This window comes from Pseudopodoces humilis, chromosome 15, assembly GCF_049639895.1.
Source record: "Pseudopodoces humilis isolate 2021_Gansu_Grassland_sample_001 chromosome 15, ASM4963989v1, whole genome shotgun sequence".
Lineage (NCBI taxonomy): Eukaryota > Metazoa > Chordata > Aves > Passeriformes > Paridae > Pseudopodoces > Pseudopodoces humilis.
In genome coordinates this window covers 8902369-8916570 of record NC_142214.1, presented here as the reverse complement: position 1 = coordinate 8916570, position 14202 = coordinate 8902369, and the positions used below count along the sequence as shown (strand labels likewise).

The 14202-nt window shown below is 40.1% G+C and overlaps 1 protein-coding gene across 5 annotated transcripts in view; it reads left to right on the top strand.

Annotated features, from left to right (window-relative positions):
• Nucleotides 1-14202, top strand: part of KIAA1210 (KIAA1210 ortholog) — a 40568-nt gene that overhangs the window by 13707 nt on the left and 12659 nt on the right. For 4 of the 5 annotated variants that reach the window (XM_088062840.1, XM_088062839.1, XM_088062838.1 and 1 more), the window contains exons 2-4: nt 2794-2870; nt 7734-7902; nt 12232-12361. In XM_088062840.1, coding sequence (XP_087918966.1) covers nt 2794-2870; nt 7734-7902; nt 12232-12361 — 376 coding nt within the window. Of the gene's footprint in view, nt 1-2311; nt 2416-2793; nt 2871-7733; nt 7903-12231; nt 12362-14202 lie in introns of those variants that run through there. The other variant, XM_088062842.1, reaches the window with a different exon arrangement.

The following is a 14202-nucleotide window of genomic DNA, read 5'->3' as shown; positions in this document are numbered from 1 at the left end:
CACTGAAAATAAATACACAGACAGTATTTGCTTTAAAACTTTGTCTCTAATGGTGTAATGCTGTGGGAGAGCTCACAGCATGTTAGTACAGCTGATTGAACTGGATGCACATGGTATTGATACATCCTGACACTGTGTCTGTCTGCTGTTATTAAGGCCTGGAAGTGGTGAATGTCTGGATGTTCGATTGGTTAATGCCTGTGCACTCACATGTATTTGTATTGAAGGGGTTTTGTCCTCTTTTTCTCCATTACACTGACCTCCAGGCTAGGGTTTGTTGCTCAGAGCATTTACTAAGTGTTCTCTGTAAGGTACAACTCACTGCCACCAGAATTTTAAGTCTAAATGCCATCTAATTGCCAACTTTCCTCCAGGTATGTCATCAGGTCATCAAACCTCCACTTTGCTCGTGGAATATATACATCATCTATTATATGGGGTTTTTTTCCTGTAATTCAGCTACTTCATCTAACTCAAAGCTTGAAAAAATCTGTGATGTTCAGTTCATTGGAAAAAGATGATGAGGTATATGAAGGCACCAAACCCTTAGGTCCTAAATGGAGCACCCTTGTAATTGACACTTGAGCTCCATGTGCCCCAGAGAACTCAGCTATGAAATTGAATTAATGCTGGAGCTGATTTGACTGTGAAGAAGCTGCCACTGGTTGTTCAGAGCTGAATAGCTCTGCAGTTGTAGCTCTACTTGTGTAAAAGATATACCAATTGGAGATTCACACTTGCAGTTTCAATAAGCACTACAAATATCTTCAAAGGCTGGAAGGATTCTGACTGAGCAGCTGAGATGATTGAGTTAAATAAATTTTGAACTGATGCAAACAAAGCTGGATCTGAAAGCATTGATTTTTTCTTGCTTTGGTTTAATTGAAGGTGGGTAAAACAGAAATTAGAGGTCTAGAGGAGCCAAATGCCAGATCCACTCACCTTCTGTGAAAGTAATTTCAAGTCTGGAGACTTGTCAGTTTGTCCTTGTAAATTAGTTGAATGCTTTCTTGATATTTTATTTCAAATACATTTCCCTTTACCTCAGAAAAATCTAACAGTATGCATGGTGCATAAAGTTGAAATTAAAAATTGGAACTAAATTTCTTTTTAATATAAACAAAGAGTCTATAAGAAAGTCTACTGATGAGTGCTTTAAAGAAAGTATTCAGGAAATGCAAACATTTTCATAGATAATTTATGAGAAAAGGGGGAAAAAAGGATAAAAGTTGAATGGTTGTGATAATCCAGGAGGAAATTTAGAAATCTTTTTACTGCATGTCAATATTGTCTGACAATTGTTTCAAGAACAACCTCAGTGTGTCTCAATAAGGAAAGGTGAAATCAGTCCTGGTTGTTGCAATGACTTTTTCATTGGTTTTTGACAAGTTGAAGTGTGATTATTTGGAACCACATTGTGTTAATGCTCTTCTGTGTCCAGTGCTCACAGGGGATCTGTTTGACTGCACTTTGCTTCTCTTTTATTCCTCCCCAGAGTTCAGCAGCTTGACAATTTACATGTCTGTGTGGCCAGTGCAGGGAATGCTCAACTCCATGGCCTCTTTTTTCACAGGATCCCTGCCTGTTTTACCTCCATGAGCTGCTCCTTTCTTTTCTCTGACAGACACCTCTGCATCTGAGTTTGTGCACCTTACCTTTTAAGGCTGTCTGAGGATGTGGGCTTATAGAAAAGTTCCAGTGCTTTTGGGCATGACAGATTTTAGAGTATGTGGTGATACAGAAGAATGGAAGAGTTTAGTGATTGGCTAAATTAGTACAGAATTATAGTCTTGTTTTTTGTTGAGATACTTGAATTGTATTTTTACACCACTTAAATGTGGAAAATCTTAGATGTGATCTATGCAGAAAAGAGAGCAGGATTTGGTTGTAAAGATTTCTTGCTCTTTGAGTACTGACAGCATATGGGAACCTCTAATTGTATAAAAGTATCACTGAGGTATCTTCCGTAACAAAGGACAGTATTTATGAGCTTCCCTTCTAAACCATCACATTTCCATTGTTGCTTGACATTTATACTGTAACTCTTGTGGTCTGCTGCTTCATTCCTTTGTCTGTGACAGACACCCATTTGGAAAATACAAAGTGGAGCCAGTTAACACTGAGTGATCTTAAAACTAGGCTGAACTTCTATTTTCATCAGGGAGGAAGATGATGCCATCAGCTAATTTGGTCGATCAATAGCCCTGTTGGTGATAAGGTTTCAGAGCTTGTGGTTAAAAGCTGATTGCACTGGATCCAAAATAAATTTGATCTATTGGTTTCCACAAATGTAGCATAGCCTGGAATGATGTTTCAGTGCTGATGCTTAACTGGTTTAAATAATGATGACAGACTAGACTGGTGCCTGCTGTGAGGACACTGTAATGCATGAACCCTGGGCAGCTGAGCACTTACGTATGTTTTTTACAGTAGTGTGGAGCTGTCACTCTCTAGCAAAGGTTCATTATTCTAAGACTGGGGAGCACAGTGTTTGCTGAGCAAGTGTAGTGACATATTTCCTGAAAGCAAGGTTTGATTCTGGTCTCCTAACAAGAGAGAGGTGCCGGCAATGATTAGTCAGGATTGTTAGTTGTGGCTGGAGAAATAAGTGTCCCTGAAAAATGAAAAGTTCTGTGGCCAAAGTGCAAAAAAGTGTGCAAAGCATGTTTGTGATAACCATTTGGGCATGTAGTTTTGGAAAGGATTCAGCTGTGTTCTTTCTTCATTCTGGGTGGGACCATATTCTGCTGGGAGATGAACTAAAATTAACTGATGCTTTCATCTCTGTTTCAGTGACTATATAATGGCTACAAGACCCACAGAGGTCACACAGTCACCTGAAACTGGCGACACAGTCCAAGAGTGCACAGGTAAGCAGTTGTTCTCTGAATGTATAGCTGATTTGGAAGATTTATTTTCATCAATTAGTCCAGTCTGTAGTGACCTGTTTTGCAGTGTTGTCTTGTGGGGGCTTCTTTTGTAGTATAAAGAAAATTCTGTGTGTCTTTGTCAGGTGTCAGTATTACAGAAAAGAGGTTTTAATGTGCAAAACTGGAGCAACATATCCCATTGGAGGATATTCCTTTTGATTCTGACTTGGATTTTGAAAGCAGGGTGTTAGAGTTTGAGGGGCTGACTGTTGTGCCCACGTTGCTAGATCCTGCAGAGCTGGGAGCTGAGCCTGCTAACGAGACTCTGTCTGTGGGAGCTGTGTCAGTACCCCCAGCAGCCTCTTTCTTTCTCTGCTTCTGGCCACGGGCATTTGTTACTTATTCTTTAATCTGGTGGAATGGTCTGATGCAAACAGTGTGAGGGGATGGAATAATAGGCAAGAAAGGAAAATATCTTACTTATGCCAGAGACTTGTCTACATTAAAGGGTTTTTTGCCAGTCTGAGACAAGTATGAGTATCAGGAATAGCATCATGTCTGAAGCATCTCTGGAGAAGTGGCTGTCACGCCATTTGATTTTTCTTTGGCTAGTGTTTTGTAATCAACTTAAATGTTTGTGTTTTAAAGGTCAACTTGCTTTATCCTTTAGAAATATATTTGCCACAATGAAAATACTGTTAGAAAAGGTAAGCAAATGGCAAAGAGACTCTTAGTTGAACTCTGATTGGCAGAGGGATAGAGGTAAAAAAAGTGTAATAATGGAAGTGCAGCACTCTCTGGATTCTTATATTTATAATCTAGTTTGTCATGCAGTCTAGTGCTATTCCAGCAAATTGGTAAGCTAGTGTGAAGCCCAGGCATGAAAATTTTGTACTCAGAAGATTCAGAAAAGAGATCAAATTCTGACCTGGGTGATAGGAAAAGCAGGAGATCTCATGATCTGAAATGTTGGCTCTAAACCCACCAGGAATATCTCTGACCCTAAATAAACAAAATTTTAAATAGTTAAAGTTAAAGGCTGCTGTGCTGCTGCCAAGGAGTTCAGGAGACACTTGGCTGGACCTGGATAAAGCCATTTTAGAATCTTCTGTTTACTTCCAGTGTAATGGAGGATTCCCTTACCTCTCCCTCTTCATAATTAGCTCATGATACAAAGGCTCTAGGAGGCTCAAATCTCCACCCTTCACAGTCCAGTCAGTCAGACTGATTTCTTGACGTTTGCCTTATTGTCTGTAGTACAAGGCTTTCAATGCATGCTGCTCCTTCTTTGTGGCAGGAACCAAGTTGCTGTCCAAAAACTGTCAGCATCCAATGTTATTAGTACTGAATTTCATTATTTTATTGCCTGCTTGCCAATATCTGGTATTTTTTATGAAGCTAGAATCATGACATTTTCTGAGAATCTTGTCTATGGGTTGGGATTTTTTTTTTCAGGTGTTTTTAATGTTGAAATTATCTAGTCCTTGGGTTTGAGAGAAAAAAAAAAAATAATACATCCTGACTGCACCCTAGGAAGTCAGAGACCATAGAAGATTCCCAAATGAATGGTTTAATTGAAATATGATCATTGGCTTTCCAAATCAGATGTGCCCTATGCTTTCTGCAGTTTCAGTTTTTGCTCTGGAAGAAGCATCCTTTTCTTTTCTATCTTGTTATAGGGAAGAACTATTCAAAGAGCAAAAAGTCCTGAGTTAATTGTCTCTGTACACAGGAGACACAATGAAATAGGCAGAACACATGCAGTAAAAAATACAGAATACACAAACTTTACAAAGAGATATATAAATAAATACAAAGAGAAAGGAAAATACTTATTCCTGCTTATTTTCTGTTACAGTTGGCTAAAACATAGCATAAGCAACGAATTTTTGGGAAGGATTTTCCTTTTTAGGGCAGTAACCTAGAAATTTAGTATTTTGTTTTTAATGCCATAAAACTGAAGATTGGCAACTATAGGATTTCAAAATTCACCAGTGGATGAAGGGGAAATAGGCATAGTTGTTTGAGCTTGGATTTTAGTTATGCAATGATTTTTTATTTTCCATTTTAAGTATTAAGTTTCTCTTGTATTTTATTAGTTCAAATATCATTGAACATTCTACCAATTTAGTGTTATGTTGGGCTGCATCACAGTGCACTGAGATGTAGGCACCTTTGACTTAAAGGTGGCATCCTTTTAGTGGTGTGCAAAAGCAGGGCACAGCTGTTCACAGCAGGAAACAAACAAGAACATTGTCTTTCTGAACCATGTCTTTTTTGTGCTCTCACATAGAACAATCCCACAGTTTTCCTCTTCATCCAGCACTGTCTAGTAGTGATTTTATCTATTTTTACATAATAATATGGCAAGTGCCTGTCTCTGGAACTGCAGGGAAACTTACTGTCTTCTCATTCATCTGAGACAACTGAGTGTTTGCAGCTGAGCAAAGCATGGTTGAAGAGGACTTACTGCTGGAGGGGATGTACCCTGCACATCAGTAATAAATTAGAGTCTAGAGGAGGCACTGAAGTAACTGATGTGTCTGCATCAGATACCCTCTGTTGCACAATGGTACAAGTGTTGTCCCATGCCAGGTGGGGGTTGTTCATTGGCAGTGTTTGGAAATCCTTTCTGTAGCCTCCATTCTAAAGTTAGCACCACTTTTGATCTAGACAAGTATTTGGAGTAACACCTTGGCAATGTTTGCTTTGGTAGGAAGACTTACATCTGTTTGTCTTGAACATCCTTAGGATCACTTGTTATTGTGTGATGGGTTTTTTGGTGTGGAGGTTTTGGGTTTTTTTAACACTCTCCTGGTTCTCTGGAAATACCAGCATCAAATTTAGCTCATCAGTAATGCTTGCACTAAAATGCAGCTCGCTTTCTGTCTATACAACTGGCAGTTCACCAGTGCACGTGACCAATGAACATTGTTTCTCATTTAGATGGCTTTTGAGTTGCAGAGCTCCTTGCCTGTCTCAAGGTTTGCCATTTTGTTCTTTCAGTCATTGACTGTGTTAGCAGACATTGCAGAATTGATAATTTTGGGGAACTGCTTTTGTTAAACTTGTTAAACTTTTGTTTTGCCTATCTAAAATAAATCAACTTTGACAAGTTTCCTGGAAGAATACCATACACATTGTCTAATTGCTGATATGAAGGACAGGAACGCTCAGGATGTGTTTCTAAAGACTCTGAGGCACTCTCATCATGCTTGTTTTACTTGAGAGGCTCTGTGTGCTTGCTGTGTGACCTGTCTTCTCTTGCCAGTTCTTGCTATGGGTGCAGCATGAAACTCACTGAGCTCTGTGGGAGTCTTAACAAATCCCAAACCCTTGGGATTAGCTCTGTTGTCTGGGCCACAGCAATACAACCTGAATGTTTTCTGTGACTGTCTCATTCACTTATTTCCTGATTTGCAGCGGTGGAAGATAAAAAGGCCTTCCACTGATAAACCCGCCCTAAGAGCAGCCATATCCCATTGTCATTGTGGGACTCCAGTGAGAATTCACTTTCCATGGTTTGAAAGCTGCTTTGATCTCAGAAACAGCCCAGGTCACTTGGAAAGCAACGTGCAGGTCTTTGGTGGCCCTGCACAGGGTAGCTGTGTCACAGGCCGTGCCGGCCACCGTGGCAGCGTCCTTGTGTGTCTTGGCACGTGGTGCTGGCACTGGGCTGGGGAGCAGGGAGGAGACAGGGGGAGTAGATCTCAGCATCATTGTTTATTTCTCAAAGTGGCCACTGTCTGATGCAGCTGTGTGGTGGCACAGTTTCAGCCCAGATAAGGCCTGTTGGCAGAGATCCCTACATGTACAGGGCACACGTTGAGACACAGCATCACCAACTAAATCATTGCTGGGAGAAGACAATTATTGTGTTGAAATAATGCCTTGCTTATGAAAGAATCCTCCAGCTGTGGGCATGTATTATGCCAACTGCTGTAAAGTATTAATTGAACAATGAAGCTGGCTCAGATATGCAATGATGTTATTGCTCTGAGTATGTATTTAAGTCAATCACAGGGGTCTTAGTACAATAGTTTGGCCCAAACCACTTAAAGTGACCCCTCAGTGTAAGGGTCAGGGACAAAATGCAATACTTGTGCTGAAAGAAAATATGTATAAGGATGTTGAAATATCTTAGATCTTATTAAAAAGATAAGTGATGTTTCATGGTGGAGGTTTTTTTGTTCTTTTTGTATTTTCATTTGGACTATGGAAAATCTGAAAACAAATTAATAGTTTTCTAATTGTGTTCTTAGGGCTACTATGTTTGGGGTTTTCATGTCCTGCAAGACAGTGTCTTAATTTAAGTTTGCTTCTTTGTCCCTGGAGGAGTTGATGGTTTTATTTTGGGACAGTTGTTTAATGTGGAAACAGATATTTTGGTTTTAGAGTTTATAAATTATTTTTCCAGTTTTAATCATTTTGCCAATGTTGAATGTCCTTCAGGTGTTGTCTCCTTAGAGCACTGAGTAAAGAGTAAGCAGAATTAAACTAGGTAAAGAACGTTAGTATCTAAAGACATTGACAGCAATTTTTATTGAAAATATACCAAGTATGATCATTGTTCAGTTGTAGACAGATACAGTCTCTATAGAAAGTATATTTTTGCAGAGACTGGAACCTAGGTAGGCACCGCTATTGTCAGCTTAATGCCAGCGTTGCTTTATAAGAACCAGATGTAAGGATTGAAGCTTCACCTTTCACTGGACTCCAGCACTGAATTATTTACAAAGAAGCTGACTGAAACTGAATTGGCTGCTTTAGCTTTGAAGCTTCCTCCAGAATTTAAGAGATAACATTATCCAAGCTAATCAATACCACCAACTTTCAAAATTTTTCATTTTTTTCATGTTGCAGGAAAGAAAAAATCCAAATTTCAGACTTTCAAGAACTTCTTTGCCAAGAAGAAAAGGAAAGAACCTCCACCTCCCAGGGGAGAGAGTAATTTAAAACCTTGCCAGTCCAGCAGCGATGTCAGCGTTGCTGTGCTCCACACTACTGCACTTCATTCACCGAGGGAGGCTGGGTAAGCTGGCGGGGAAGGAAAATAAATAAAAGTGGACCTCTCACAGCAGTGGGATGAAAGCATGAGTTGGCCCCTTAGGAGCAACTTCTGTCCAAGTTTGTGCAAAACAAGCCCAAATGCTGATGAAGGAATTCCAGGAATTTCCTCTTTCTTTGCTAGTGCTTGAAGAGTCAGCCTGGAAAGGAGGGGGAGGGCAGCCTGGGGCAGGGGTGATCCGACCTCTTAGTCTAAGGCTGCAGATTGCTTTGATTGTTTTTGGTATTTGAAATCTGTCTAGGAAGGTCTGATCAGCAGCAACTTTACAAGAAGAGGATGATAACTGAGTACTGCTAGTACAGAGAAGTGTGAAGCTGTGTGGTTGGTTTTCAGCATCGGCGATGCCCTCTGTCATGGCTGCAGTAAAGAGAAAAGTATTTCTGGTATATTATCAGAAATTATCAGTGTGTGATTGCTTCTTTAATTTTCTTACCTAGCCCTTTAGGCATAGATAACAACTGAAGGCCCTTGGTTTTGTGTCAGCCACCCTTAGAGGGCTGTGCTACATAAGTGAGGTTTGCAAGCCCTTAAGAACCTTTCTCAGCTTACTGAAGGGTGTTAGTCCAAATCCATGTCGTTTTCTCAGTCAGTGTAATACAAGCTATCAGCTTGCTCTGCAAACACTGCTTCACTAACAATCTTTAGACCATCAAACTACACAACACCTCTGTTGCAAATCTCTAACTGACTCTGGCCTGGAACAGCCCTCTGAGCATGGTTTCCAGGGGTGTCACGGAATGGTATCAGGTAACCTGTAATTTGGCTGTTCTCCAGCTCCCCACCCTCCTCATCCTCCCCTGTTAGCCCCTCAGCCAGGTCTCTCTCTCTGGGTTGCTCTAGGCCGTGGGTTGTGGAGCCAACACACACAAAGTGTGACAAAACACTGGCCATGTCCAAAGGTTTGCAGAGTTTTGCTGGAGGAGATACTGGATGGAGGTGACACTAGCAGAGGGCATGAATAGGTGGCTGGAGTGGGACATGCTGAAATCAGCACTGCTGCCAGTGGCACCATCAAACAAGGCATTTGGTGGAGCTGGACACTGCATTTCCTTGGTGGAAAACTTGTAGATATTACTTTCTCATGGGTGCTTGTTCCTCCTTGCCCCGCCTTTCTCCACTTGCTCTGTGTGTCATGGAAATGATTTGGGAATGAAACAACAATCTATGTATTTTGTTTGTTAGCACAACAGCAACAGATTAAGTGATCGCACAACCAGTCTCCTCGGGCAAGGGAAATTTGAGTCAGCCCAGTCCAAAAAGTTTAGGAACATCTGAGCTTGCCCCATCAGATCATAGGAGGTATCTGGCTTAAAATCAGCTGTCTGCTCCAGAGGTACTGTGGGTGAGAACTCTTTCTCTTGCCCTTAACCAAGTATTTCAAGTCCAACTGCTGTTTACCTCAGTTCTATCCTCCAGTGATTATGAACTGTTTTGCAAGATCAGAGATCAGAAAGTGAGTAAAACCCCTTTTTTTTTTTTTTCCTCCTTAGAGATAGGATAAGAGGAACTATCCAAAAAGCTTAGGGGTATGTTTGTACTATTTGAAAACCCTGACATATAGAGACTCTACATAAACACTCATTATAAGTACCTGAAGAGACTGAACTACATAATCCTTTATAAAACCTGATGCTGAAGGCCACTGGAAGTACAACTTTTGAAGGGTTTATAGCAGGACCCTGAGCTTTGCAATTTCTGGCATGCAGAATACAAAACTCAATTCTGGAACAATGCTGCTGTTTGCTGCTTCTTTAGGCAGAACCACTGGTTTCCTTTTTTCTTCTTTCTTAAAACATGTGTGGTAGGCTGGCCCTGCTGGACACCAGGTGCCCACCAAAGCTTCTCTGTCACTCCCATCTTCAGCTGGACATGGGAGAGAAAAGTTCATTAAAAGATTTGTGGATCAAGAGAAGGACAGGGAGAGATCACCAATTACCATCACTATTTGTCCCCCTGCTTCAAACACTAATAAAAGGAGTGGGGTTGCAGCAACAAGAAATGGAAGATGGAACAAGCCATGATGGGTTTATGAACCTTGTGGCTGCCTGTAGAGTCCATCATTTCCTCTGATTTGATGGGAAGCGTGGATGTTGATACACATGAGTAAGTTGAGCATTTGTATAGGGAAGTCAATGTGGACATACAATGGCTGAAACATCTGGGCTTTAGTTAGTGTATCTTTAGCCTCAGCAGAAATATAAATATAAATATAAATATAAATATAAATATAAATATAAATATAAATATAAATATAAATATAAATATAAATATAAATATAAATATAAATATAAATACTGCCTGGAATTACAGAGGAGTTTGCACGTAAGACTGATCTGTACTAAAGCTGCAGTTAATTCTATATTTAATCCTATGCTTTTTTGGTGACTGCCAGAAGAAAATACAGTAATTCTCTTGCAAACACATATGATACATATGCAGAGAAAGGAAGAAAGAGAGAGATTTTGTACTGGCAGTCTCAAGAACAAGAAGACCTCAGCCCTTACGGGTAAAGAATTCCCCAATTAGAAAGGTAAATATATCCTAATGCACATTTATTCTTTGCAATTTTAAATAAATAAATTATTCTTGGCAATAAAATATGCCAACTAATAGTGAATATACATTACAGTAAATAAAAGCTGCATGACTGTTTTTCTTAATGCAGTAAAATTATGTCTTGCCCATATGGAGTACCTCTCATGCTGAAAAGGACTATAAAATCAAAGGACCAAAGGATCAAAATCACAAAAGGATGGGATGGCTTCATTAATGATGAAGTAAGGCAAATGCCTTGCTTATCTGTAGAACTGCTGTCCTGTAGACAAACACAGACATTAACCATGACACGTAATGGGAGGAAGCACAAACTCTGACCTGGACGGTGACAGAAACATCTCTGATTCCCTTTGACACAACATAAACTTAGAGCAAATTTATTTTGCCCTAATGTGAGGCTGTGTATAACTGTAGACTGACTGACTACAACCTTGGGGGAATAAAAGGCTTAGTTAGCAGCTAGAGGAGGTGTCTCTGGAGATGTAAAGAAGATGCAGGAGGAAAAAGAGTAATTTGTGGTTTTTTTTTACGTAGTATATTTACTTAATGAATGTTCACAGTCTTTCACGGCTTTCTTCTAAATAGAGAGAGAATCTATGGTTAGGCAAATAGCAGAGACCCCTTCTATTTGATTTCCTTGCAGATCTTTGACATACTGAGTTTTACTTGTCAGAGTTGTGCTCCTAATCATCCTCTGTTCCCCAGAGTCAAACTTTCAGGGGTAAAGCATTGCTGGCACAGCATCTGAGCCAAGGAATCCTTGTAATCTGTATTTGCTAATAGTGTCATGGCCATCAATGAGAGAATATTCTGTGATGTTTTCCAGTTCAAGACTAGGATGAGATCCTGGTAGAGGCTATCCCTGTTGTCTTTTGGACAAAGTAATGTACAAATAGTATGTGCCTATGCTGGTGGAACTTGGTTAATAAATGATTTGGAGCCTTCCTTGTTGTGCCACTCAAGTGCAAAATTTGCTCTGCATCAATTAATACCCAAGCCCAATCAATCTCAGTTAATTGCAACTCAGCTGTTGTGGGAACTCATCATTGCTTCACTGGGTGAACACACTTTGAGCGCAGAAACAGTTCAGGAATATCTTGCCTAGGTACTTTAACCTGGCCATTGGTAGCCATGGACATTGTCCCATCTACATTTTTTAATATGCTTGGGATCTGATCATAGTTAGGATACAGGTGAATGCAACTGATTTTATTGCTGGACATGAGAGGATTTGAATCAAGTTTGTTAATATATCAAAGTTAATTTTTCTGCCCACATTTGCAAGAAGGGAAAAAAACAAACCATCATTTTTGGCAGGTGTGACACACACGGGGCTGCAGAAGTTGTATCCTGAATGTCTCATGCTAGGCACACTGCCACCGAAGGAGGACAGGGGGCTCATGTTGTCTCTTTCTGCACTGGAGACCTTTCTTAGGGTGGTTTGCATCCACCTAACTCCTAACATCGGACTTAATCACGCTGGACTCCCTCTCTAGTCTGCAGACTGACCTGTGTGTTCCATGCAGATGCTGAGTGCATTGTAAAGGGAATTCTGTGTTTGATCACATGTGTTTCTCCTCCCTTGTGAGTGCAAAAGAAGCAAACAGTGACTATCTTAAACATGCACGAATCTGAAGTTAAGCATGATGCATCCCACTCTGGCCCCTTTATCATCCTTCTGCCCTGGTGAAGTGGTCTGGGGAATGCACTGATCACTCGTCCTTCCTTCCTTTCCAGGCCCAAGGGTAGCATGGGAAACAAAGCCTTGTCCCATGACAGCGTCTTCATTTTTGAGTCTGCACCAGGAAATGTGACAGGTGACATCTTGTCTCAGGAAAACATACCTGGAAGAGTGAAAACTTTGCAGGTGAGAACATCATCCCTTCATCAGTAGTGCTGCTTTTTGTCAGCTGTCTCCCAGGAAAGTCTGTCACTTGATTCCTTTGCAGTGTGCCTTAGGATTTTGCTGAATGAAGTGTCCAAAGATAAATTTGCTACTTTTGGATCTATTCTGCCTCTGAACTCTTGGAAACTTTCCTTGTTAAGTGTGTCTTCTTCTAATGGGATTTATATCCTTTACTTCATAGCTACTGCTTTTGGTTTAAGGCCATTCTTGTACACTGCAGTGTGTCCCTTACACTGTTACTTTTTAAATATTATTTGTGTCACTCTTTCTGGCAGTTCTGGCTCAGATGTTTTCACTATACATGGTAGTACCATTGCCTGTGTGTGTGGGATGATGGATATGTCAGGATACTCTGACAGCTTTATTTATATAATTATTCTTTTGATCTCTGCCAGCAAAAGATACTGCATTCTGCTGGGTCATTTCCTTCTTCCAAGGCAATACTGAACCCTCCTTGACAACTCCCTTGTGGACTGTTGATTATATTAATTGCGTTTCACTCACTTCCCAGCTTGGAACACTCAGATAAAAGTTTAAGGTTTTTCCAGAGACTGAATACAAATGGTTGATAAAGGAGCCAAAGGTCATTGAAATTCTTCCTTTGCTCAGTGTCAGCTTCATGTTGCAAAAGACAATTGAGTCACATGTTAAGTAATAGAAGATGCACAGAGGGACTTGTTCCTCTCTAAGACTGCAAAACAGGCGAAGCTGTTTTTTGTACAGCAAAAGGAGTAACAGAAGAAATCACATTCATATATTACTGAACATTGTGGAGGGGGAAAAGCTCTTTTCATGCTGTTTGCAGTCCACTGTGCCCTCTCCTCATCCATCATCCTGCATAGTAATGTAATACTGCCAGCATTATTTTTGTAGCTATAACAGACAGGCTTTTTCTGTGAGCTTGACTCTCGTCAGAATAAAAGCCAAGCACTAATAAAAGCAGTTACTTTCTTAGCAATGTAAATTAACTTCTACCAGTAGATGACAGAATGCAAATTCACTTTCCTCAATACCACTTTTCTGTCTAATATGCCATGTCTTTGCATGTAATAAATTTAATAAATGTAAGACAGGCAGTTGTGAAGAGACCAAAGCAAAATAGACTTTCTGTCTTTTCCTTCCCATTAAGTGCTTATATTGTATGTTTGCACTTACATTGCCCATGTATTACAGTATTGCAATATATTGCCCATAAGTTGCAAAAGAAAGATGTTTGAACTGGGGGACTGGTGTTCTAGACATTGTGCTACCCTGTGTGGCAGCTAGATCTGTAGGAATTTTATTGCAAATTAATATTTCTGAATAAGAATTGCAACTATTTAGGTTTATTTTACAGAGGTGTAAATGAATGTGTAGATTGCAGGAGAACACAAAAATAGGCTTAAAATTACCCAATATGGTTTAATAAGTAAAGAAACAGAAAAAATAAATCTGCATGTTTATCTTGGGAATATTCTGTTGAGATGTTTTCAGTTGAAGGACAAAGTTTTTGTTCAGACCTTGTTTCTGTTCCAGCTTTGCCACAGCTGACAGACTTAAGCCAAGAATTTTAGTAATGGTGTTTCCTGAGATCTGAACATTTTAGTTTGAGGGAACATCTGGCTGATTATGAATTTGCAGACTTTGTTGTATTTTTCAGGGTCAGGGCCAGAGCATTATTTTGTGCAGTCCTGGAAAGGAATCCCCATTCTCCTTTACAAAGTTGTTCCTGGCTGCTGTTACCGTTCTTACTGTAGACACAACCCAGATGTGATGATGGGGAAAATTACCAAGCAATTCATTAGGGTGGACCAGAAATGAAA